The sequence below is a fragment of the Octodon degus genome, unplaced genomic scaffold (genome assembly GCF_000260255.1).
Source record: "Octodon degus isolate 3935 unplaced genomic scaffold, OctDeg1.0 scaffold00089, whole genome shotgun sequence".
Lineage (NCBI taxonomy): Eukaryota > Metazoa > Chordata > Mammalia > Rodentia > Octodontidae > Octodon > Octodon degus.
Window position 1 is genome coordinate 9,214,557 of NW_004524665.1, and position 24,855 is coordinate 9,239,411.

Genomic DNA, 24,855 nt, shown 5'->3' on the forward strand with positions numbered 1-24,855 from the left:
CTCCAGCTGCTGTGGCGTGTGTCTAGACAGTCCTCTGAAGCCTCAGGCTCGCGGGGCCTTGGGAAAGTGACCGGGTCACGGTGCTCCGCGTCCGGCTTGCTGCGGGGAGGGCTGCGCCTCGCTGCCCAGCCCCGCTCTGCTTTTACTGCCTCCTGTGCACCCCGAGGTGAGCGGCGCCTCCTCTCCGAGGGTGGCCCTGTGCCAAAGCGTCGCTCCCCAGAGACTGAACTGCATCATGGGGCAGGATAAAGCTCACTTCACCTACCCTATGGGTGCACATACAGGTCACACAGCTTTATTGGCAGTAAGCAAAAGATGGGGTCTGGTCAGACATCCTTCCCAGGCTGAATGTTACACAAGCTGAGCAGTACCATACGGGAGCTAATCTACGTGGGAATGAAAAAGAACAAAACATTCATGCTCTCAACTCCAAGACAGCACCCTTCGTGAAGACAGCGATCCCAAGTGGTGTGATTGCAGTTATCCTTTTCACAGGGACCGTGTCACTGGAATTGTGAGGCGTGGCGCTGGGGGGTCCAAGCAGACCAGGCTGTTCAGCCATAAAGCTGATCCCAGAGACAGCCGGCGTGCAGGGCGTGAAGCGAAATTTAGTGAGGCTGGCCATGCTAAATCACAGGGAAAGTGGTTCAGGATCTGTCTTTGTGAGGGTGGCAGCTTAAGGGTTTCATAGAAAAAGGGAGCAGAGGTCCAAGTTGAGTGTGCATAGCTAGCTGGGTGGTTTGCATAGACAGCTGGGTAGGTAATTCCGGTAAAGACCCTGGAGCGCCATCCTCCCTGCAGGGGCCAGCTCAGTTCCCATCATGAAATGCTGAGTCCGTGTGGGGAGCGCAGCCTCAGTTCCTACCTGCAGTAAGTAGTTCCTGCTTGCAGGTTGGGGTGACGCCTTGTAGTTGGTCTCTGAGGCTCTGCTTTTCCTGGGGTGACTACAGGAGTGAATAAATGAGACTCTGGACGTTGCTTCCAGGCACCTGGAACTGGATGTAACAACTGGCACTTAGATGACCCCCTTTTATCCTGAAAACTGCTTTAGCGGTGTGCATCCTGGCATCCTCAGTCTGGAAGGAGGATGAGGTAGGCCAGGCAGATCTGGAGATGTCAAGCCTCATGTTACAGATATGCCTTAAGTGCCTAGCATTCATGTGTGTGAAGCTGATGTGGGTTATATAAATTGGAAAGTAATAAAACTATGATATGACGGTTTATAAGGAAACAATAGAAATTACAAAAAGCTCCTAGATTGAGTGTAGGGGTGAAACGTGTCAACTTGAGAAGTTTAGAAGTTCCAGTGACTCAGCAGGGAGCCAGGGATTTTGCTGAATAAACATCCTCATCCTACACAAGAGGAGGGCTTGGACATGGTGAGAGTTCTACACCCCAGGGTAGCCTGCTTGTAACTTAAGAAGGGCAGAGAGACTTGCTAGAAGCCGCAGCTGCTGCTCCTACCTTTGCTGTTTTCTGCCACCAGGAACAGCTGCCCTCTGCCATGTGCTGCTCTGCCTTGGAGCTGGCCGAGTATGGACTGAAACTTCCACAAACTGAGCTAAACTTTTCCTTCCTTAATTTTGGTGTCGGGTATTTTGTCCCAACAATGAGTGAAAAGTAACGGAGACAGCAAGTTATGAAAGATTACAAGATACAAGATAAATACACAAAATGACACAGTATTGTGAATACTACTAACAAGACGAATTGACCATGGACAGTTCCTCCAGTGACTACAATTCTTATAGCAAAGCATGCACAGGATCTGTGCTGAGACGGTGAAACTGATGCAGAAAATCAAAGGAAACCCCAAGAATTAGAGATGTCTGCTGTGTTCCTGAATTAGAAGAAAACTGGCAATGCCAGTCATTCTCACATTGGTCTGTAGATGAGTGGAATTCCTGTCAAAATCTCAGGAAAGCTTTTTATTGACACAAACAAGCTTCTTCTAGAATGTACGTGGAAATGTAAAGGCCCTAGATTAGAATGATCATTTTGAAAAAGAGGAATACAGCTAGCGGATCTGTTCTCCCAGCGTTGAGGTCTGTCACACGCGGTTAATCCAGAGCTTGTGACAGTGATGCAGGTTGTGGTGTTGACAGATGCAAAGGCTAGTGAGAAAGAGCACAGCAGGGGCCAGAAATGACCCCACACAAATACACTCCAGGCTGTCAGAGCGCCCTGCAGATTGAGTTCTACAGAAGACAGTGTGAAAGCAATGGGTGGCCCTGGTGGAGACGAGCCTCTGCGTTAGCTTCACACCTCAAAATTTCACTCAAAATGCGTTGTGGACTTAAATTTAAAATCTATAAAATTTTTAGGAAAAAATAGGGTAAAGACTTGGGATTTGGGCAAGAATTAAAATAACATCAAAAGCATAATTCATAAGAGGAAAAATCGGTATATGGAACCTCATGAAAATCAAAACCCCTTACTCTGACAGATCATTTTAAGAGGATAACATGACAAGCTACAGACATGTAGGAGAGTTCTGCAGGCCACAGATCTGATGAGGCACTTTTATCTGGACACAAAGTGGGCTCTAAGAATCAAACCATCTATTTCAAAATGGGTAAATTTCACAGAAGAGGACATCTATGTGGCAAATAAGCACCTGAAACCATGGCCGACTTCATTAGCCACTAGAAAAATGTTGATGTCCATAATGAGCTATTACTACAACCTAACAGAAGCGCTAAATGGAACAATGCAAGGATGGCATCGAATTCTGGGAAGGACACAGAAGCGCCAGTTTGCCTGTATATGTCTGGTGAGACTGTAAGTGGTAGAGCTACTCGAGTAAGGACTTTGCTATCTCCTTTGAAAACCAAAAATTGATTCACCACATAAAAATGAATATCCTGAAGTTATCCCATTGGACATTCAGCCCAGAGAAGTGAGAATGTAGGCTCACTGAGAAGCACGGACATCACTTCCCAGCATCTTCATTCCTGCCAGCTAAACACTGGTAGCCACCCCCTTATTCAACAGATGACCCAATTAGCAAACCAAGCCAGAGACATGCTGTGGAATACTACTCAGCCCTAAAAAAGAGGAGACAATTGACACAGGTAGCACCTTGGATGGATCAGAAGGGAATTGTGGGGAATGGAAACAAGCCAATCTGAAAAGGTTAATGTGGCATGTCTGATGTATTTAATACCCTTTAAACAACAAATTGTAGAGAGCAAGTTAGTGGCTGCTGGAGGTTGGAGAGGGAGCGTAGCTGCAAGTGGGAGGGTGAGAGTGTCACCTGCACGCGCACACCTGAGGTGCTTCCTGCGTGTGTGGCGCATTGCTTGGAGCTGTGTGCACACCGACGCAGATGAGTGAATGTGTAATTGTGGGAACTGAGCAGAGCCCTGCATGTGTGCCAGAGACACCCTCCTGGTGCTGACACTGCCCCCTGGAAGGCAAGATGGTGCTGCCGGGGGACAGGAAGGCGGGCACACAGTCCACCACACATAGATGGTCACGTCTTCCTGTAAGTCTATAATTATTCCCCAAAGAAATTTTTTGAACAATTAAAATATCAAAAAAGTGAAAGACTCCTACATCAAAAAATAGTACAAAATAATATGGAGGAATTGAACGTGAAGAACTATACAAGAAGTGAGGGATATATCTTATTTTTGAATGGAAATTCTCAACATTGTGGAGATGACATTTATCTGCAGATTGACCAATAGATCCCGCACAATCCCAAGGAAACTCCATCAAGCTGTTCTTTCGATGACAAGCAGATGCTAGAATGAGTATCTGTCCAGGAGGCGCTAAAAGCAGCCAAGGAGCCTGGAACCGAACATGTATGCACAGCAAGCCAACAGACACGGGAGCCGTGTGCTGGCCGCCACGTGGCACTGTGCAGGGATGGGCAGGGAGCCCCTTGATTGGGGCGGAGCCACACACACAGGAGCCACACACATAAATCACCTGGTCTCTGAAAAGGGCGATGTTGCAGAGGGAAAGTGAACTGTTCAGGGACCAGCGAGTGGGCACTGGATCGTTCTGATGTCCACGGAAAGCAAATGGAGTGTCCCCTACCAAAAGTTAATTTCAGATGGTGTCTTAGTTACTTTTCTCATTGTTGAAGCCAAATACCCAATGCCCAAAGTTCAAGGAGGAAAGGTTTATTTAGCTCACAGTATGTAGAGATTTCAGGCCATATTCAGTGACTCCAAGGCTTGGCATCAGATGAGAAGCAGTTCATGTTGGGCAGAAGGTAGCAAAACAGAAAAAGGTATGACCAGGGCCACGCAATCCCTTATGTATTGTTCAAGATACTTAAAGCAGGTACCACTCACCCTTAATCCTAGCACCCCCAAGCTAGATTGGGCCATGAACCAGTCCCAGCCTCACACTCCCTAGATCCAACCACTTCTGAAAAAGCCCCACCTACGAGACTAAAGGGGGACACCTAGGTATAAGGCATAACAGATGGGTTGCAGATTTAAACACAAAAGAATAAAACAACAGCACTTTTAGCATGAAACAGGAGAACACCTTCGTGACCTGTGGGGAGGCAGACATTCCCTAAGTGGAAAATCCATAATTACAAAGGGGGAAGTGTATGGACATATTGGATATCAAAATAAAGGAACTTCTCTTCATCAAAAGACAGCATTACAAGAATGAAAGACAAGCCTGCGCATGGAACAAGGATTTTGCATAAATAAAGCCAGCAGAGGGCTTGAATAAGAAACGCTGTATGTGAAGAGATCTTGTATAAAAAGAAGGTGCAGACAGGCACTTCAGAGACATCCAAAGGACAACAGGCCACCAAATGTGGAAAAGGTGCTCAGCATCCCTTTTTATGGGGGGAAACCAAATTAAAGCCAAAAAAAAAAAAAATGCAAGAGAAAGGAAGAGGGAATAGGGTACATTCGAATTCTTACCTAAACTGTAAATTCCATTGCTTTAAATCTTTTAATATATGCTAATTTGTTTCATTTGTACCATTAGTTTATCTTAGGTTCATTGAAAAAAAGTGCATTATTATTTGATCCTTTTTCTGCAAGAATTTTTGTGGTTTGTATTTTTTACTACTTTGAAGAGAGATACACAGTCATAACTATATTTATTATTATTTGATTGTAAAATATTTTATTTTTTTTTTGCAAAATAAAATAATAATCTCCAAAAAAAGAAAGAAAGAAAAACAAATTAAAGTCAAGACATGCAGCCACCACCCAGGACCCACGAGGGCTAAATTGAAGCATCGACAACACTCAGTGTTGGTAAGGTTGTGGAACTATTGGGTTCTCCTGCACTGGTCAAGCACTGGTGCATGCGCTTTGGGTAACAGTTTTGCAACTTCTGCTGACCTCACAGTACATCTACTTTCCATTGTAGAGATTATAGACAGAGCCAAGAAGCTAGAAAGAGGCCTCTAATTCCTGATCCCCGTGGAAACTGGTTCCACGAGTGCAGTCCTTTCCCGAAAAAAGATGAAAGATTTTATTGTGGATATTTCTGTAGTTTTGTTATTTTCATTTAAAATGTAAAGTGCATCTGTGTAACAAATCTTGTATCAACATAAATTAGATTCTAGGATACGCAACTGTCCTACTGCGGAGCTTGACCAAAGCCCAAGGCCTTTCTCAAGGAGTCCTTAAATTCTGTATTCCTCAGGCAGTAGATCAAGGGGTTTATCATGGGTGTGAGGACAGTGTACACTGCAGAAATGAGCTTGTTGGAGCTCCGAGTGTCAATGGCCTGGGGCCGGACATACATGAAGATCATGGCCATGTAGAAGAGGGTGACAACAGTGAGGTGGGAGGCGCAGGTGGAGAAGGCTCTCCAGCGGCCCGTGGCTGAGGGGATGCGAAGCACGGCCAGGCTGATGTGTCCATAGGAGAGAACGGTGGTCAGCAGTGGGATCACCAGGATGAGGAAGGCCAGGACGAAGTCCACCAGCTCTGCGGTGGAGAAGTCGGTGCAGGCCAGTTTGAGGATGGGAGAAATGTCGCAGAAGAAGTGGTTCAAGATGTTGGAGCCACAGAACGTGGCGCTGGAGATGAAGTAGACCTTGATCACGGAGATGGTGAAGCCGCTGGCGAAGGAGAAGACCACGAGCTGCACACACAGCCCTGTGGTCATGATGACTTGGTAGCGCAGCGGGTGGCAGATGGCCACGTAGCGGTCATAGGCCATGGAGGCCAGGAGCACACACTCAGTGCACACCAGGGAACTGAAGAAGTAGAGCTGAGTCATGCACCCCATGAAAGAGATGCATTTGCGCTGCAGGAGGAAGCCATCCAGCATCTTAGGGACAATGTCAGACACATACCAGAGCTCTAGGAAGGACAGGGCGCCCAGAAAGTAGTACATGGGCCTGTGCAGGGAGGTGCTGCTCCAGACGGTGAGGATGATGGCCATGTTCTCCACCAGGACAAAGAGGTAGGTGAACAGGAAGAGGAGGAAGAGTGCATAATGCAGCCCGGGGGCCGTGGGGAAGCCCAGCAGGATGAACGCGCTGACCTTGGTAACATTTTCCCCCCTCATTCTTCTGCACCTGTAAAAGATCAGAGAGCACGGGTTGTGGCTGAGGACAGCAGGGTGAGGACGCAGAGACAGACCTGCCAGGGGCTTCGGGCAGTGAGGGGCTGCCTGGCCTCTGGGAGCAGCAGGGGAGAGTAACAGTTTGCTCACCTGCCAGGTCTTAAAGTATGAAGGCTCTGCATGTGTGCTTTGGATGTAACCATGAAGCAGGAACAGAAAAGAAGGCCTGCTGAGGCAGAAGTGGCCAGGACATCAAAGAGCAGCTGTTTACATGGCCAGTGGGGGAAGGTGGTGAGACCAGGATTGGTTTCTTTGCTCTGTGGCAGGACATGGGCTTTATTTTCCAAATAAGGCATGCTGTGGGTTCCCAGCTGCTGCCACCATCCATTGCTGCTGCCAGTTCTACCATCAGAATCACAGTGATGCTTACATAATTTCATTTTTGGCCTTACAGTTTCAAAATGCAAGGCTGGCGTTTGATCTCTGCTGTGGTGTCAGCTCATGGGAAGATCTCTGTGGAGAAGGCAAGCTGGGATAGATGGGTGCCATGCCCACTGCCCCCTGGTGTGGGGGTAAGCTCTGAGGGCCTGGGAAGCTGCTGCGATGGGGCACTCTGATCTGTGTGGCCAGCTGATGCCCCCGCGCCCACTTGTGTGTGCATGCATGCTCACAACTCATGGTGACATCAGTGCCTTGTCTGCCTAGAGAGAAGGAGAGCCGCAGCTGGGAAGCCAGCTCAAGTTGAGCATGGGGAAGTTGAGGCCAGAGAAGACCCTGGCAGCAGCTAGAGAAGTGCCGCTGGTGGAGCTGATGTCACAGCAGGCAAAGAGCACACCCCTTGAGGCCGCGCTGCAATGCCAATCCAGAGGCAGCAGCCCTGAGGTGGGCTTGTGCAGAAACACTGCACCAGGCGAGGACAGGTCAGACTGGAGCTGCGGTGCCAGTGGGCCAGGTGCAGCTGGGGGCCTAGACAGCTACTGGGGACCCTTCATGACCCGACTGCTGGTCTTGGCTCTCCCGGGTGGCAGATGGATGGGCAAGGACCAGCACAACCCAGCCAGGGTTCCTGGTACTGAAGCAGAAGTAAGAATAAACCTAAGACTGGGTGAGTGGATTGAAGGTCCTGACTTTAACACTTCAAAGAGTTTAAACACTACCTATGGACCGGGCAGGCAGATAGACCAACAAGGGGATTCAGAAGCTCCCTGGAGGGGGAGTGGACAGAAGATGGGGGTCCAGGCAGTGCTGATGAAGAAACACGGGCGCTCCGGGGCTGGTGGAGCCTAGGCTCTGGTGCAGGGACATGCACATCCAAGGCCACTGGGGGGGAACCCAAGATGCAGGGGGCCCCGCAGGGGAGGTCACCTGAGTGCCTGTGCCACAGGCCAGCAAGGTTCTTGCAAATGAGGGCTGAACCTCAAACTATGCAGTGAGCAAAGAGCACAAACAGCTCTTTGGGGGCAAAGCTAGCAGGGGGCAAAGGGACCAGGTTGCTCTGGGGCCATCTTTTCAACACGTTTGGTAGGTGGAGGCAGAGCTGACATCTGTGAGCAGCTTGCAGCTAGGTTGGGGCTAAGGCTACAGAGGGATTGGTGCGCAGGAACCCCTCAGACAGCCACGGGTGGCTCCTGCAGGCAAGAGGGGAGGCAAGCATGCCAGTGTCCTGCAAACGCCCAGGCCCCGCACTGACAGGCCATGGACTCAACACGAGCCTCTCTCACACCGCGCCATGTTAGACCTCCCAGGCTGTGAGCAGTGCAATCGTACTCGCCTTGGCCGCAGGCCTCTGCCGCAGTAGCTGAGCCGCCCGCTGGCCTCCTGTGCACAGCCTGCCCCTGGCTGCAGTCTGCAGCTCGGGCTGTGGCCCCCAGATTCCAGCAGAGCTTCCTTAAGCCCCACTCGGGCCCAGACCCCTCACCTGGCCTCAGTGCCTCCACGTGTCATCCCTGACACCCCGAAGCAGGCCTGCCTTGCGCAGAAGACAAAGAGAGGCTGGGCACCAAAGTGTGGCCCACGTGGTGGACTCGGCCAGTTCGAGTGGCCAAGGCCCCCGACTCACAGGGTTTCAGAGCCTCTGTCTGGGAGTCTCCCTTTCCCCACTGCCGTCTGGCTTTGGCAAGATGGAATCATGATTTTCTTGCCTCTTTCTTGGTACTGGGCTCTAAATCCACCAACAGTATCCATATGACAGAAGAGAACACACAGGCACACATGCGCACATGCGCGCGTGTGCGCACACACACACACACACACACACACACACACACACACACACAGGGCTGTGTGAAAGCCCAGGTAGAGGCTGGAGTGGTGCACCTACAGGATCAGGAGCCCGTGAGCCACTGGAAGTGGGAAGAGGCAGGGAGAATCCTGGAGCAGAGCCAGGTGACCCAGCGGTGTGGCCTCGGGCCCTGGGCAGTGATGGGGACACGAGCAGGTCCTGGGGCACCCCAAGCCCAGGCGCTTGCTTCTTTGGGGAGCACATTGCTGTGGCTGCACAGTTCACGGGGATGCAGGGATGCATGGGCTGGCTTCACAGGGCAGGGGTGCTGGGGCGCAGCACGGTGGTGGGATTCTGGGCTGAAAAGAAAACTCCTGGAAAGGAGCTGCCCCCTGCAGTTTGCTCTGGAGACACCTTGAGCTCTTGCTGCTGGGGTGAGTGTCCTGTGGGCTGCCCCCTATTCCCATGTGAAACTCCATGCAAGGGCTGGGGGGTAGGCGTAGTTCCAAGAGCTCCGGGTCCTCGCGCAGGCACCAAGGGGCCTCCACCTCTCATCGGAGCCAAGTGCGCTTCTTGGTGCCACATCCTCTTCCTCAGAGCCTAAATCCACTCTGTGGGGCCTGCAGGGCTCCAGGGGCTCTTGGGTGGCATCCAGCTGTTGGCTGGGTCTGCCTAGGGCTCTGGGGCTCACTCCCCTCCAGCTGTGTGCTCCATGGATTGTGCTATTTGGACAGCGGTAATTGACCATCTGAGTTGGCCACTTCATGCTGACCCATTAAATGAAACAGTGCCTTTACTTACAAATTCAGGACCTTTTAGGTCATGTTCCCTTCGTGAGCTGCACTTGAGGCAATGGCTGTGGTTTTTTTTCAAATAAACTTTTTATTTTTGGGATAATTTCAGACTTACAGAGAAGCTGCAGTGTGGAGCGCTCTTGGGGACTCTGTCCAGTTTCCCTGAAGCTTACATAGCCCTTTATATATCCAGGGCAGGCTGCCCAAAGGGGGGTGAGCAGCAGCCCTGTGTTCTTGACTACACGGGTGACTTCACCTCCTGTCCCTGGGGCCTTCCCTGCCCTAGTATCCGACTCTCCTCTGAGAACAGTGGTCTGTTTTGGGGTTGCATGGCTCTGGTTCCTGAACAAAGACCAAAAGGCCAGACGAGCTGAGATGGGTGGGGTGGATGCCACCTGGGGTCAGTACTGTAATACCCAGCTGAGCTGAACCTGCATGGTTCTGTGTGGCAAGTGGTGGTTTCCAGCAGCAGATGAGGCAGAACTGGAGGGGAAGACATTTAGAAGCTGTTGGGAACTGTTGGAACTGCTGCCCGTCCTGGGGCTACTGGTGGCTGTTTTGGAGAAGCCATCATCTTGTTTTCCTGAACTCGGCTATTCTTGCCGCTGAAGGAGTTCAGGACCTTGGTGTCCCTGGGAATGGCCACAGTTCACCTGGGGAGCCCTGGTCCTCACCTTGAGCATCGCTCCCTGGCTCTGGAGGGGATGGTGCCCTGCTCAGCCTCCTGGAGAAGCTTGTCATGCTGGCTGTCCCAGTGGGAACGGGGCTGTCCTTGTTGGCGGAGCTCACTTGCTTGCTGTGACTGAGATGGCTGGGTGCTTTTCAGGGGAGCTCTGCTTCCAGGCTCTGGTGCAGGTTGCTCAGCCTGCTGCTCAGCTCCTTCGTCCCGCTGGCGCAGACTTTCTAGCCTCCACCACTGACCTTTGGGCCCTCCCAAGACAGATCCATGAAGCAGGCTTGCGTGACACATCGTCGTGGGATCCAGGCCCTCAGCTCGATTCTTTGGTCTTTAGTGTGTGAACAGATTTCCTGTGCTCTCTTTTTGTATGATTCTTTAAGTAACTACTATAAATAATCTCATAAAGTACGTGCCCTGATTGCACTGCTCTCCTTGCAAAACCCCAAACCTCAACTGACCAGGAAACCCAAGACCTCCTCACAAGCACAGTGTGCCACAGACAGAAGTCCTTGTCTCCCCGGGAGTTCAAGCTCTGGCCTGCTGAAGCCCCAGAGGGATGTGGCTGGAGTCTGTGGGAGGCCCCCACACCCTCTCTTGGGCCTCCACCCCAGCGTCAACCTGCAGCTCTTTGCGCTGAGGCCCCCTTCCTAGCTGGTGGACTCACAGGAGCTGAGCCCCTGCTGCGACCCGAGCACAGTGCAGCGGCTTGCTGGCTGGGCCACACGGGAGGCAGACACGGGAGCGCAGTGCAGCACATGCACTTGGCCCTGCAGCTGCAGCCCCGTGCTCAGGACAACTCCAGGTCACGCTCAGCCCCATGCCATGAAGGAGGACTCAGCCCAGAGCCCATGCACACATTCATTTACAGAGACGCATCTCAGCACAGTACTTACAGGTGTGAGGACCACTTAGGAAGCACCCCGAGCCATTCAGCTGGGTGCTGACAGTGAAATCCGAGAGGTGAGTCCCTGCCCCACACCAGCTGTGGGCAGGTGTTGGTCGGTGTCAAACAGCTCCACATGTGCAGCTCTGCAGGGTGCCATGCCCACAGTAGACTCTAAAATTGCAGCGAAATGAACCCATCATTGGTGCATGGGAGGGACTGACACCTACCTGGGTAGAGCTGGGAGCCTCCCTTCTGAGGCCTGCAGTGGGCTGCAGGGGGGAGAAGCAGCTCCGGCAGGTGTCCGGCGACACCCAGGCAGGCCACAGTGACCAGGCGAGGCTGAACAGGCTCAAAGAAGTGGGCTCCTCCGGGTGCTGGGAGGAAGGGAGCAAAAGTGGTGGCTTTTTCTGCTGAAGCACAGGGACTCCTGGGCCCAATTACCCCTATGCTACTGAGGAAGCTGTCCATACTACTAATTAGCTGTCCTGTGCCTCTAGGGCCGCTGCCCCCTGGCAGAAGCAGCCAGCAGAGCTGATGCCTGTGTCCTGGAGTACGCCTCACAGCCACTGTACAGTGACTCCTGTGTGCCCCAGGGGAGGATGCCCTGCTCCTGGGTCACCCTCCAGCCCTGCACTGGGCCAGGGCCACTGAAGCCAGTGCTAAGAACCAGGCCAGTATCTGGAGGAAGCGGGGCCTCCTTGCAGAGTAGGCCAGAGGTGAGGGTCAAGGTCAGAGGACCTGGGGCTGTTCAGAGCCCTGCAGGGCCAAGCCTGACCCTGTTCAGACCTTCCCAGCCCACACTCAGAGGGAAGGACTCAACAGACCGCAAGGCTGGCCACCACCTGGCCTCAGTTTCCCCTTAGTCTCAGTGACCTTGACCCCTCATTTTCTCCAGTCTTATTCAATCCAGGAGCCCTCCATACACCACTCTCCTCAAATGGGACTGGTCCCTCTGTCTCCCTCAGGCCTCTGGGCTCCTTGTTCCCTGTTTGTGTCCTTCGTCCAGGGGACCTCTCTCTCCCTCCTTCCTTCCTTCTGTCTCCATGCCCAGCCAAGCACCACGCTTTGCTGGATTAGCTCCCCCAGCTGCAGGGGAGAATCTGTTTCCTGCCTCTCCCAGCTTGAGGCTCCCCGGCCTGCAGTGCCTGACTCTGCTGTCAGCCTCCTGGGCAGGCGGGCTCTGTTCTTTGCATGCCCATGCTCCTCTTCTGTGTCTTGTCACTAGTCTAGGGGCCACCACAACATCCGTGGCAATCCTCCCTGCCTGGAAGCCTTGATGACACCTGCGATGGTTGTTTCCCAAATAGTCCATTCACAGATCTCAGAGCTGACGCAGAGCAGCTTTGGACGCCTGAGCTGGCTTCATCCACTGCACGTGCCTCGGCACAGAGCCCTGAACACCACTGAGTATCTTACACTAACTTGTGGGTGCCTTTCTCTCCTCTAATAGAATGCAAACTGCCTGAGGGCAGAGAGTTTTGTCTGTTTTTTCCGCATTACAACTCTAGAGCCTGGGTTACTCTCTGCCACAGGGCAGGCGCTGGGAGAATGCTGAAGGAAGGAGTGAGTGAATGAATGAGCCACTCATCCCTGCTGCGGCTGGGTGGCCCGCACCGTCCCCCAGCTGGGCCTTCGTGTCCATCCCACCTCACTGCTATGGGCCACACCCTCAACTGGGAGAGGAAGACTTAAAATGCGGGCTACTTTCACGTCCGAATAGATTATTTTCAATGTTTGCCCGATTCCCTCCTTAATAGCCCTTGAAGACTGAGGGAATTCCAGAGTTCTTGTCAATTAAAGAAAATTGAATTGAACAAGGACTTACAATTCCATGTACCATTTGTGGTAACGCTCCAATCTTGCCAGTTACAAAAAAGTCAAATGGATAAGATTGGAGACTTGTTTGAGACTTACAGGCAAGTAGAAAAGTTGTGACGCTGAGATCTCCTTTGGTTCCAAGACCTACTACTTTATTATTTAATGCTGTTGCTGGTTCAAAGTGACTCCTAGTGACAGAACTCTGTACCGCCATCACTCGCATGCTAACTGATAAAAGAGTGTCACGCCTTGTTCATGTTTATCTGGAAGAGCTGACAACTGATCTAGAACTGCAAGGCCATGGGGTCTTCTGAGTCTACTTCGTATTTTTCACAAGCACTACAGTATTCCATAACCCAGTACTTCCTTGAAAATTCTGCCTTATGTGCACACAATTGATCAGCTGCTCTGCTCCCTCAACAAGCAGCACCCTGAAATTGGCAGTTCACCCTCACAACAACTCATATGTAAGGGTCACATGGCATAAATGGGAAAACAGTTTCAAGTCCACATTTGGGACATGGAAGGCCTGCTGAGGAATTTCCTTATCCCCTGAGACACCAAAACTTTTCAAAGTCTTCCCTTGCCTGAAATCAAAAGATAATTAAGGTGCTTTCTTGGACTGCAGATGTTGGGTCCTAACTTTTTCTTTGAGGGCCTTATCACTCATGCACTCACTAGAGGTGCCGGACCAGTGCACTTACCCTGGGTAGAGAGCCACAGGCAGGCTTTTAGCCAAGTGAGTGACCTTTCGATACTCAGCCATATAGCTTCCTCAGTTACACAAGGCCTTTCACCTCATTTATTCAAGAATGTAACACCTAATTCTTACCCAAGAACATGGGGACAAAACATGGGCCCACCATATATTATATTCTGCAGTTAAACCCAGTAAACAGGCTTGTCCTAACTTTAAAAACAATAGCAGCAAAACAGCCAAATCAATAGACGCTTCATCTGAGTTGATGTAGAGTATGAACTTTCTTTACAAGTTCTTTGTGTTGTGGAAATTCTATTAAATTTCAGACAAATCCAGGAGTTTTCAGCCACCTATACTAACAAGAAGCCAGGTACTTTACATCGGGATAATAGGAGACATGGCTTGAGGACAAAACCAGCAAGATACTGGCCTTCACAGGTTTGAGAGCACAAAACAAAGACTGTTTTGAGATGAGAAACCTACCATGTCCTGCTCAAGAAAGACAATCTGGGTAATTGAGTCCCTGGCCTTTGGTTTAGTGTTCAGTTATCTAGGCACTCAAAGGCTTCTGCACCCAGGACCCAAGGGGGCCTAACTACTGCTCACGTGGACAGTACACCTTGGCATCATCCTTGTGGTGCTGGCTTAGCAAGCATGCAGAATGCAAAGAGTTGTGGGCTTAGTGAGACTTCCATCCAGATTTCATATGAAAGCATAGAAAGCCAGCAGCACTACCCTAAAAGGACAGTGAATGAAGCTATAAGAGTGAAGCCAGAAGTGCAGTGGGCCCAGCAGGTTGGCACTGCCAGGACCATGAGGTGTCTGCTGAGGAGGGCTGCAGGCAGCAAGCAGAGCTTCTGCAAGAGGGAGGCCATGAGTGATGCCAGAAATGCCATTGAGGCGGAGCGTCTCAAGCCCTTCAGAGTTCACACACAATTTGCCTCAGGAGCTGGACATAAAGCCATGAGACTTAATATTTGCTCTACTGGGTTTTGGTCTTGCTTTGGTCCAATTTCTTTCTATCTTCCTGTTCCTCCCTTTTGGAAGGGGAATGTTTATCCTATGCTATTGCATGTCAGCAATATTTAACTTTGTTTTGATTTTTTTTTATGTATTTGGTACAGGGTCTACAGGGTCTCACTATGTAGATAGGACTTGTTGTGATACTTTTTTTAGCCTCCCAAGAACTGGGATTACAGGCGCGCACTACCACGCCCAGCCTTCTTTTGATTTTTATAGGTTCTTACAGATAAAAGTTTGCCTTGAGCTCAGAAAAAGTTTTAGACTTGGACTTTTCAGCGATTCTCGAACTGTGAAAATTTTGGCAATTCTTAGAGACAGATTAAATCCATTTTTCATGCAGAGATGGGCATAAGCCTTTTGGGGGCTATGGATGTGTTATGGTTTGTGTCTCGGTATCCCCCTAAAGCCTCACACAGTCAGGGGCGGCTTCTGGAGTTTGTGATTGATTACTGTGGGTGTGAGTGCTACACCTGCCCTGGGGAAAGCAGTCTGCATTACAGTGTAAGGAGGGAAGAGAGGCTTGCAGCTGCCTGAGCTGTTGCCACTCCCGTTTGCTCTCTGCTCTTTGCTGCCACCATGAAAGGTTGCCGTGTACTGCTCAGCCTCGGAGCCAGTGGAGTATGTACTGAAACCTCCACTAACTGTGAGCTAAATAAACCTTTCCTTCCTTCATTTTGGGTGTCGGGTATTTGTCCCAGCAATGAGAGAAGAGTAACCAAGACAGGATGGAATGTTATAGTTTAGATCTTAGCTTTTTCCCAAAGGCTTCAGCAGTTGGTTTTCTGGAAGGTGAATGCATCTTGGGGACACTGTAGTTGTCAGTGGATTAGTTTACAAATGAGTTCTGAGCCCAGTGTGCTGTTAGGACACGGGCCTGGGTGGTGTGGTCCACAGGGCTGTGACCGAGGAGGGCCTATGCCTTTCCTCCTGGCACCTCCCTTCCTTCTCTGCTCCCTGAGCGCCATGATGCAAGCTGCCTTCCTCTGCCCAGAGCTTCCCACCACATCTTCTCTACTCTGCAGGTGTCTGATGAGGGGCTGAAACTGTGAACCAGAGCACACTCATCCTTTCCTTTGTGGGTGCTGGGTACTTTGTCTCCATGATGAAAAAGTGACTGAAGCAGGGAGCATAGCTACAGAGGCGGATGGCATCCCAGTTTCCAGAAGATCATAGATCCAGAATTCTCTGACATCCCCCAAATCTTCTTTCTCCCCATTTCCCTCTGATCTGTTCCTTTTATTTTACCTTCAGGAAAGTGCATGGGACCATATCAGTGGACAGGTTGAGCTAGAAAGCTAAGTTAGCTGATTCCAAAGAAGCGGGAAGCACCGCGGTGTTGCCTGGGAGTCACCTTGAAAACTCAAAGGAAGGGTGGAGAGCTGTTCTTGATGTCATAGACACTGCTGGTACTTTCCTAAATTCATAGAATCAACACCCTCACATTTCCAGTTAATGACTTCATCATTATCCAGTACAGAAGCCAACAAGATGTGTATTTGGCTTGCAGGTGTTGTGCCCTGAAGCCCTAATGACTATGTGGGAACAGATAATTACTTGTGTAATCTCACTAGATTGAATCTAGCAGGGCCCCTTTTTCATTAAAAGTGGTTCTGCGTCTGCATAGCCTGCTTAGAGCCCACAAAAAAAGTAATTTCTCAACTGGACCTCGTTTAGGAGTTATGCCGAATTATGGGTAAACATTGTTAAGAAATATCTTCTCAACCAGCTTGAAGCAGCACTCTGTGCCCATGCCCAAGGGCTTGTATCGAGTGTGCAGAGGATTTGCCTGCCCTGTTCTCCCTCTTCGCTGTGCCAGATGCCGTTCTCTGGCCTGGCTTACTTCCTTCTGCCTTTTTGAATCGCTTCATCTGAAAGCCTTTAAATTAGTATACATGATCAGAATCCTATATAACCAATAACTTAAATTAGAACCAACTTTGAAATAGAAAGGAAAAGATAGTTTCTAGTGAGAAAAAAAAATCTGGTAAGCGTCTTGAGGGCTTACTTTTGGAAGTAGTGGAGTTATCTATAGTGTGGAATTTGAAAATAAGCTATAAATTGGGAGGAGGGGCGGATTTTTGATTTTCAGTCAAGCAGACCTCCCAAGGACTTGGATGGGGAGAGGCCACCATCTGAAAGACGGGCAAATTAAGTGCTCATAGAAACAGGCGTGCAGCCTTAGGGCGCCTTTCAGCTCAGTTGGGGCTTGTGTGGCAGGGAGCAAATTATGCCACATCTCTCTCCCCCCAAATCCCACCCCCAATTTTGCTACTGCACATGACTTAATTGAAAAGGAGACTGACACCACTGCTTCTTTAGACACTAATACCAAATAACTTGAGGAAATTTCTTAAGAGAAAGGAATATGATGTATTAGGAACAACTAACGATTCACATCCATCCTAAGTGATGGATGGAAAACTTGGGCGTTCCAAAGTTTTCTAATCTGTATGCTTCTTCTTGAGGGTCTCCAGGTCACTGTGACTTTTGCAACCAGACTAACAACAAAAACGGATGTCTTTAATTAAGATCATCTAGTAGGGAACCATAGTCCTTAATTACCACCACGCCCTGAACAGAGTCTGACCAGACACACTGGAATACCATTGGGCTTCCATATATTGCCTTCGCTTGGACTTGATGAGAAGTGGTTTGGCTGTGGGGACTCCTATGAAGGAATACACTCTAGTTGTTGCAGGCAGTCTGAGTTAGATAGAACATTGCGGGCGGTCAGACAGGATCAGGCCCTCGAAGGAAATGACAACAGCCAGGCACCCTACAACTGTGGGAAGGATGGAGGCCCCTGCTGTAAATTGAACCTAAAGACTGGCATCCAGGACTGATCATTACTCAGGGAGAATTATGGTCTGAAGGCCTCCCCATAAGGTCCTGTTTTACATTCATGCCCGCTTGCTACGTGACTCTTTACCCCATTTGGTCCTGGGCCTAATCAATTTTACCTGAGCAAATAGTGCTTGTAATCCCATTCATTGACCATAATTTTGTCCCACCCTGCATCTGCCTAAGCAAGACCCTTTGTCTCTCCCTCAGACCCGCATGGTTTTATACTATAAAAGTCCCTGGAAGAAACAGTTTCCTGGGCAACCCGCTCGGGCCCCCCTTCTGTCCCTCTCCGACAGAAGCTTTCCTTTCCAATAAAGTTTTACCCTCAACCTCCGTTTGTTCCTAAAATTCATTCTTCTGTTTTAGAGAACACAAACTCATCCAGGCCAGGTTGGGCATTTCACGTCCCTATATCATGGTGGCCTGACATTTCTCTCCCAGTTGTCATGGTGATAGTAACCTGCAGCTTGTCCCCTGAAGTTCCAAATGTTTGCATCCTGTATTAAATATTTTGACTAGACCAGCAAGAACACAGCTCTTCACTGACTGCATGTTTTGACTTGTGAATTCTGCACCGAGACCAAGTAAGACATTTACAGTGACCACAGAGAATGGCATCATGTCCAAGGTTTTGGCCTATCTCTCAAGATTAGCAGCCAACCAAGTTGGGGGGAACAGAAGTGAAAGAAAACTAGATGTGGCTGGGATGCTGCCACCCTAGAGTCTTCATATACAGAGCAGCAACCAAACTTAGTTATGAATTGATTGAAACCCTAAGCTAGAAACACAGTTTTGGTTGCAAGAAGTTCAAACTAAGCCAATCACAGCAATCGTAAGTGGCCACCTGATCCACTGTGTTTGAAGAAGTCAGACAGCAGTAACCAGTTGAGCTGTCTCTTCCACAGCTCATTTCTGCTTTCTTCACCTCACTTCCATTTTTCAACTTCACTTCCTTTTTTAAAAAAAAATGTATTTAGTACAGAGTCTACAGGGTCTCACTACATAGATCAGACTCTAGTAATTCTCTTGTTTTCAGCCTCCCAAGTGCTGGGATTACAGGTGTGTGCCGCTACGCTCAGTCTCAATCACTGTCTCAGTGCACTCCACGGGCAGGGCCAGCACGGCACACCGGGATTGAACCCTGGTTGCTTTGCTCTGCCTAGCAGGCGCTTTAGTCTTCTGAGCTATCTGGCCAGACCCACTTCCATTTCCTAGCTAACAGTTGTCTGACCAGATTGCAGCCCTATACTCATTCTATACCTGTTCTAGATCTGAGAGCTGCCTGATTTGCAAATCAATTTTTGCTTATTTTAATCTGCAAGATTAATCTGTTAATTTTAGCTCCTCAAAAGATTTTCTTTTAATAAATCTGAACCTGCTCTTGTTCCCTCCCATAGTGACCCTGAGGCTAGCATCCAAATCCTGATCCCGAAAGTCTGACCAACTCCTTAAATCAAACTCCCCAAAGAGACACCACTGCCCCTGGCCTCATTCTAATTCTTCCTCACCTCAGCTGCTACCCTTCCTTCTCACAGGTACTACGCCCCGGCCTGCTATCACACCTGTCAGACTCAAAGTGGATCTCCACAGCAGTACAACCCAAGCCAACTCACTGGCCCCCTGAGGTGCATAATCATTCCTCCCTACTTCCCTGAGTATCCCTGTCATCAGTTTGGTCCCCAGCTATAAGTCTGGAAGCCTCCTCAGCTCTTTTCCTTTCTCCTACTACCCCAAACACTTGCTTGGATACCTGGATACTCCTCTCCACTCCCATGCCTACTGCTCAGTCCAGACAGTGCAAGTCTGTCACCTGGACAATGCAGCACCCTCCTTTCGGGTACTCCCATCTCCCATCATTCCCTCTACCCATATCTCACACGGCTGCCAGGTGGGTTGTCCAAGGCAGGACTCTTACCACCGCTTGCCCTCTCTGTCAACTGCTGGGCAAAGTCATGCCATCTGCCAAACCTGTGAACTTTCAGGGCTGAGATGCTGTCTGCCACTCTGGCTCAGGGCCCTGCCCTCTGGCTGCCCCAGACCCTTCCCTTTGTGCACACCAGGCTTCAGCCATACCAGCATCTCTGGGGGCTTCACTGTTTTGTGCAGCTTCCTTCCTCTGGGCTCCGTTACTGCTTAAATTGCTTTTAGGTGAATGATTTCCTGTTTCAAGGCATAAATGTCACTGCTTTCAGGTGGCCCTGCTGGTGGGATTCCTTCTTTCCTCTTGCCCCACAGGCATGTATAATTCCACTCTATGTGCCGCCGGCTGTCGTACTTAGCCCTTGTCTTCCAGTTGGTCATAGAGCACCAGGCACTGTATGGGCTGCAAAGGTCCAGTACTGAACAAGAAAGACACGGGCTGCCACCTGCCGGGGCAACTGCATGCATTAGCTGCCAGCCAAAATCCACTCGAACAGTAATAAAACACTTTCTCAGCAGCTGACCAGCTGTGGAAAAGGCAGGGGCTGGCCTCCCTGAGGACTACCAGAGAGTGTGCCTTGTGTGTTTGAAACCAAAGTTTATGCGCTCTTACAGTTTCCAGACATATTTTGCTTTTGGAACTCTTGGAACTTTTTTACTACACGGATCAATGTTCCGTCACTTAAAGGCAGTGAAACCTACCAAGGGCTATAACAAATCATGTGACCTGGCACACCTTGCTGTCTCCTAAAATTGATGGTAATTTTAAAGGTGAGGACATTTTATTAAACTTTACCAAGTCTTGCTTTGCTTCAATATAAAATAAAAGCAATCATGTAATCACAAACTGATTGTATCCATGATATTAATCTCCATGAGCTGAAACAGAAAACGTGTGGAAGTAATTTTTGTAAAAAAATGCAGCACTATGACAACCCAGAGATGTCCCATAGGGGACATGCACAGGAGTGCAGCAGTCGCCTTTGAGGCTGCACAGTTCCCAAATGACGTTCCAGGGAGCGCAAGCTGTGTCCACCTACTGTGGGGCTTGACCCAAGCCCAAGGCCTTTCTCAAGGCATCCTTAAATTCTGTATTCCTCAGGCAGTAGATCAAGGGGTTTATCATGGGTGTGAGGACAGTGTACAGAACAGAAATGAGCTTGTTGGAGCTCCGAGTGTCGATGGCCTGGGGCCGGACATACATGAAAAGCAAAGCTGTATAGAAGATGGTGACAACAGTGAGGTGGGAGGCGCAGGTGGAGAAGGCTCTCCAGCGGCCTGTGGCCGAGGGGATGCGAAGCACGGCCAGGCTGATGTGTCCGTAGGAGAGAACAGTGGCCAACAGTGGGAACACCAGGATGAGGAAGGCCAGGACGAAGTCCACCAGCTCTGCGGTGGAGAAGTCGGTGCAGGCCAGCTTGAGGATGGGAGAAATGTCACAGAAGAAGTGGTTCAAGACGTTGGAGCCACAGAACGTGGCGCTGGAGATGAAGTAGACCTTGATCACGGAGATGGTGAAGCCGCTGGCGAAGGAGAAGACCACGAGCTGCACACACAGCCCTGTGGTCATGATGACTTGGTAGCGCAGTGGGTGGCAGATGGCCACGTAGCGGTCATAGGCCATGGAGGCCAGAAGCACACACTCGGTGCACACCAGGGAGCTGAAAAAGTAAAGCTGAGTCATACACCCCACGAAAGAGATGCGTTTGCGCTGCAGGAGGAAGCCATCCAGCATCTTAGGGATGATGTCACACACGTACCAGATCTCTATGACAGATAAAGTGCCCAGAAAGTAGTACATGGGCCTGTGCAGGGAGGTGCTGCTCCAGACGGTGAGGATGATGGCCATGTTCTCCACCAGGACAAAGAGGTAGGTGAGCAGGAAGAGGAGGAAGAGTGCATACTGCAGCCCAGGGGCCGTGGGGAAGCCCAGCAGAATGAACGCGCTGACCTTGGTGACATTTTCCCCCCTCATTCTTCTGCACCTGCGAAAGATCAGAGAGCACGGGTTGTGGCTGAGGGCAGCAGGGTGGGGGCGCAGAGCCCGACCTGCCAGGGGCTTCGGGCAGTGAGGGGCTGCCTGGCCTCTGGGAGCAGCAGGGGAGCAGAAGAACAAGTGCCCTGCGAAGCCCCCTTGCTTGGCCCTGGGCCCGTGCTCACAGCCTGCCTTGTCAGTGTGCTGTGGTAGCTATGACACTGCCGCTCACTGTACAACCTGGAGTCCTCAAAGATCTGTTCACACAAGGAGACCCTGCACAGTCTCACCTGTTGTCCTCCAGGCCATGAGTTGTGACTGTCCAGAGCCATCAGGGTTATGGTCTCAAGTCCCACCTTTCTTCCTACATTAGTGGATATTTCACCTAATCTTTGTTTGGATTTAGAGAATTTTGTACAGGGGACATGAGATCAGTAGGGCTGCTGGGATGGTAGAGTGGGTAGCACTCAGGCATGCCCCACAGCAAACTTTCCCCAGGGCTTGTGTCTCTAGCAGCAGGGAGATGGCCTTGTCCTCACCTCTACAGACCACAGTGGCATCAAGGAAGGGAGAGGTTCTAACCCAGCTCCAGAGAAGAACTGACCACCCTGGCCACTGCTGGTGAGGAGAATGCAGGAGTGTGGGGCGTTGTGTTGGGCCTCTGGCTGATGGGGAGCCTTCGCCCCATGTGGGCCAATGTCGTGGGGTGGGCGGAGAAGGTGATGAGGCCAGGCTCTCACAGTGCATCTGCACAGCATGCAGGTCTCAGAGCCAGGTCCCCTGGGCCAAAGGGGCCCTACCTCTGCAGGTGACGCAGGCTTTCACATGAGTTGTCACTGCTCACCCTCATGACAGCCCTGGAGACAGGGTCCAGCCTCTGCTCTCCAAGGGGGAACCTGAGGCTTGAAGGGAAAGGATCACAGGCTCAGTGAGGTCGTAGCTGCCCCGGGATGCAGCCTGGCCTTCTGGCAGCAGGCCCACCACATTCCTCAGGACCAGCAGCTACGGAACCATGAGTCCGTCTTGGGTCTGCCTTGAAACCTCGACTTATGGAGACATATAGTGGACAGTGCCTTCAAATACCAGCCACAAAAACAAAAGCTCACAAAAGTGTTACTACTAGCCAGAAGAAAAGACAGAGAATGCTCTCTAAGAAAAAAATGCCAGGATATAAATGGCTAAGCCAACTAAAGGACTGAGTGACTTTTGTCATCTTTATCTTGCAGAACACTAACAGCCACTGCCTAGAAAGGGCAGGTCTGTCAGGCAGCTCTCTGTCACTGTGACCAAATAACCAAGAGAACCAACTCAAAAGGAGGACAGGCTGATTTTGGCTTAAATTTGTCCTTGTCAAGTCGGGTCTCTGGTGGCCAAGTGTGTCCTGGCCAGAGACCACTGCAGAGGAAGCCTGTCCTCCTCCCAGCAGCCAGGGCACAAAGAGGAAGGGCGGGGCCCTGGGCCCCCTGAGCTTCCGCCCTCAGCTTCCTAACTCCTCCCACCATAGCCCCACTCCCTGAGTGTCCCCAATTTGGTGACAAAGTACCACAAGCTAGTGGCAATGCCTTGACATACATGCCTGAGGGCCATTGGAGATCTACAGATGCCCAGAGTTCCTAAGAACACAGCCAAGGTGCGAGAGCTCCGCCCAGCACGGGATAAGCGACAGACACGCCCCAGGAGCAGGGACCTGGAAAAGCCATTGCCGGGACACAGGTGGGGAGCAGGGAATTCCATGGTAGGTCTTTCTACTTTTTCAATTTTGTTTCATGTGAATGCATTATTTAAACTGTTGATCTTTGACTTATTTTTAAATGCCAACTTGTCCTTTAAAAAGAAAATGCTACAGTCTGAATTCAAAAGACCAACATTTCCCCAAGGCATCACTCCACACCTACACTGGACACACAGCGTGAGTGACTCAACAGGGATGAACTGTGTCGTGCTGTCACGCACTGCGATGTGATGGAAATTCCAGTTGTGGTCTTGCACAGAAGAACGTGAAAACGAGGAGCTGGGGAAAACCTAGAAAAATAATAAAAGCATTTGTCTTCTCAAAATAGTGCAGAAATTACAGTACAGAAAGAAACCGCCAAGGAAGATGAAATGGAAACACACGTCTGCTAGAGCGTGGACAAGCAGGCCAATTAGGAGACTCGGGGAACCAGAGTGTGTGAGGGAGTTTGGAGAACAGCGCTGGCCCGGGACCTGCTAGGCACCGGCCACGCGCAGGAAGCGGGTCTCGAGGAAGGCAATGCAGCGCGGGGCTTGAGTTCGTGGGGCGCCCCAGACGCTCGCTCTTGTCAGTGTCTGACTGCTCACAAAATAAGTTTCTTTGCTCACAGCGTCCGCCGCAGCCCTGCAGACAGCGCGGCCCTGCGCTGTGCTCCTTTCTTCTGACCGACGGGTGCCGCCTAGCGTCCCTACTTCTCCGCCCAGCGCCCCTACTTCTCGCCGCTCGCTCCACAATGATTCACTCAGGGATCGCAGAGCTCGCGCGGTTCCACCGGTGTGTCCTGGCTCCCTCGCGGCCAGCTGCACACTGTGAGGGTGGAACTGTGCCTGGATGCCCACCGCCCAGGGCCCCGAGAGCAGCTCCAGGGACACTGAGGGAGCCCTGCGACTCTGGGAGAATGACCTCAGGTAGAAGAGACAGGAGGAGGAGTCCACGGACACTGCTGAGCCCAGCAGACAGGGACGGAGGGGGACCTGACACCTGCTCCTGTCTGTGGCCACAGGGCGACCACTGCTCCCTCTTGGTGGTCCTCAGTCCCATAGAAATTACTTAAATGTACAACTAGCGGGCGCTGCTCCAGACACAGGAAGCTAGAAGCCTGCGCTGAAGTCTGCAGGACGCCTCCGAAATCCAGCCCAGGGATCCCGCAGTGCGGGGTGGGTTGGAGGGTGGGGCTCGCTCTGATCTCCGGGGCCTGGGGTTCTGCCGCTGCAGGGGAAGGAATTCTAAAGTGCCTGGAGGGAATGAAACATAGCTTATGAAATGGAAAATCAAATGGGGCAACTTTTGCTTTCAGCAAATAAACAGGCTCCAGGACACCACTGAGAGGCGCATGTGGCCAGGCGATCAGGGCGCAGTCAGCGCCGGCCAGACCTGGAGCCAGCTGCAAGGGTGGCCGGTGAGGCGGGCTTGAGATCGCCTGTGCGGAGGGGGTGTACATGCCTGCCCTCGAGGTGACGCTGTAGGGTCACAGCCAGCAAGCTGGGGCAAGGTAACAGTCCCACCCAGGGCATTGCCACAGGGCAGGACGGCCTGGAGGGACAAACACAGGAAACCACACAGGTGTGCCTGTGCAGGGTGCAGAACAAAACGCAAATGCCAGCCCTGGTCAAGTAGGAGGACACGAGGTGGAAAATGATCCTGATTTGGAGAAAAGGAGAGACTGGGCTTAAACTGAAAGATCGTGGAGAGGCCAACACTCCTGCAAGCCACCCGTGTTTTGTTTCATTTTCAGAGCAGGGAGCGCCAACGCTCTCTT

At 50.9% G+C, this 24,855-nt stretch overlaps 2 protein-coding genes across 2 annotated transcripts; both read right to left on the reverse strand.

Annotated features, from left to right (window-relative positions):
• Positions 1-5,477: 5,477 nt before the first annotated feature.
• Positions 5,478-6,507, reverse strand: LOC101578534 (olfactory receptor 6B2-like). Its single transcript, XM_004637352.2, has one exon. It carries the CDS (start codon positions 6,505-6,507, stop codon positions 5,569-5,571), a length of 939 nt encoding a protein of 312 aa, XP_004637409.1. The 3' UTR covers positions 5,478-5,568.
• A 13,917-nt stretch (positions 6,508-20,424) lies between these two features.
• LOC101578931 (olfactory receptor 6B2) lies at positions 20,425-21,381 on the reverse strand. Its single transcript, XM_004637353.1, has one exon. The coding sequence runs from the start codon at positions 21,362-21,364 to the stop codon at positions 20,426-20,428; it is 939 nt and encodes a 312-aa protein (XP_004637410.1). The 5' UTR covers positions 21,365-21,381; the 3' UTR covers position 20,425.
• Positions 21,382-24,855: the final 3,474 nt, after the last annotated feature.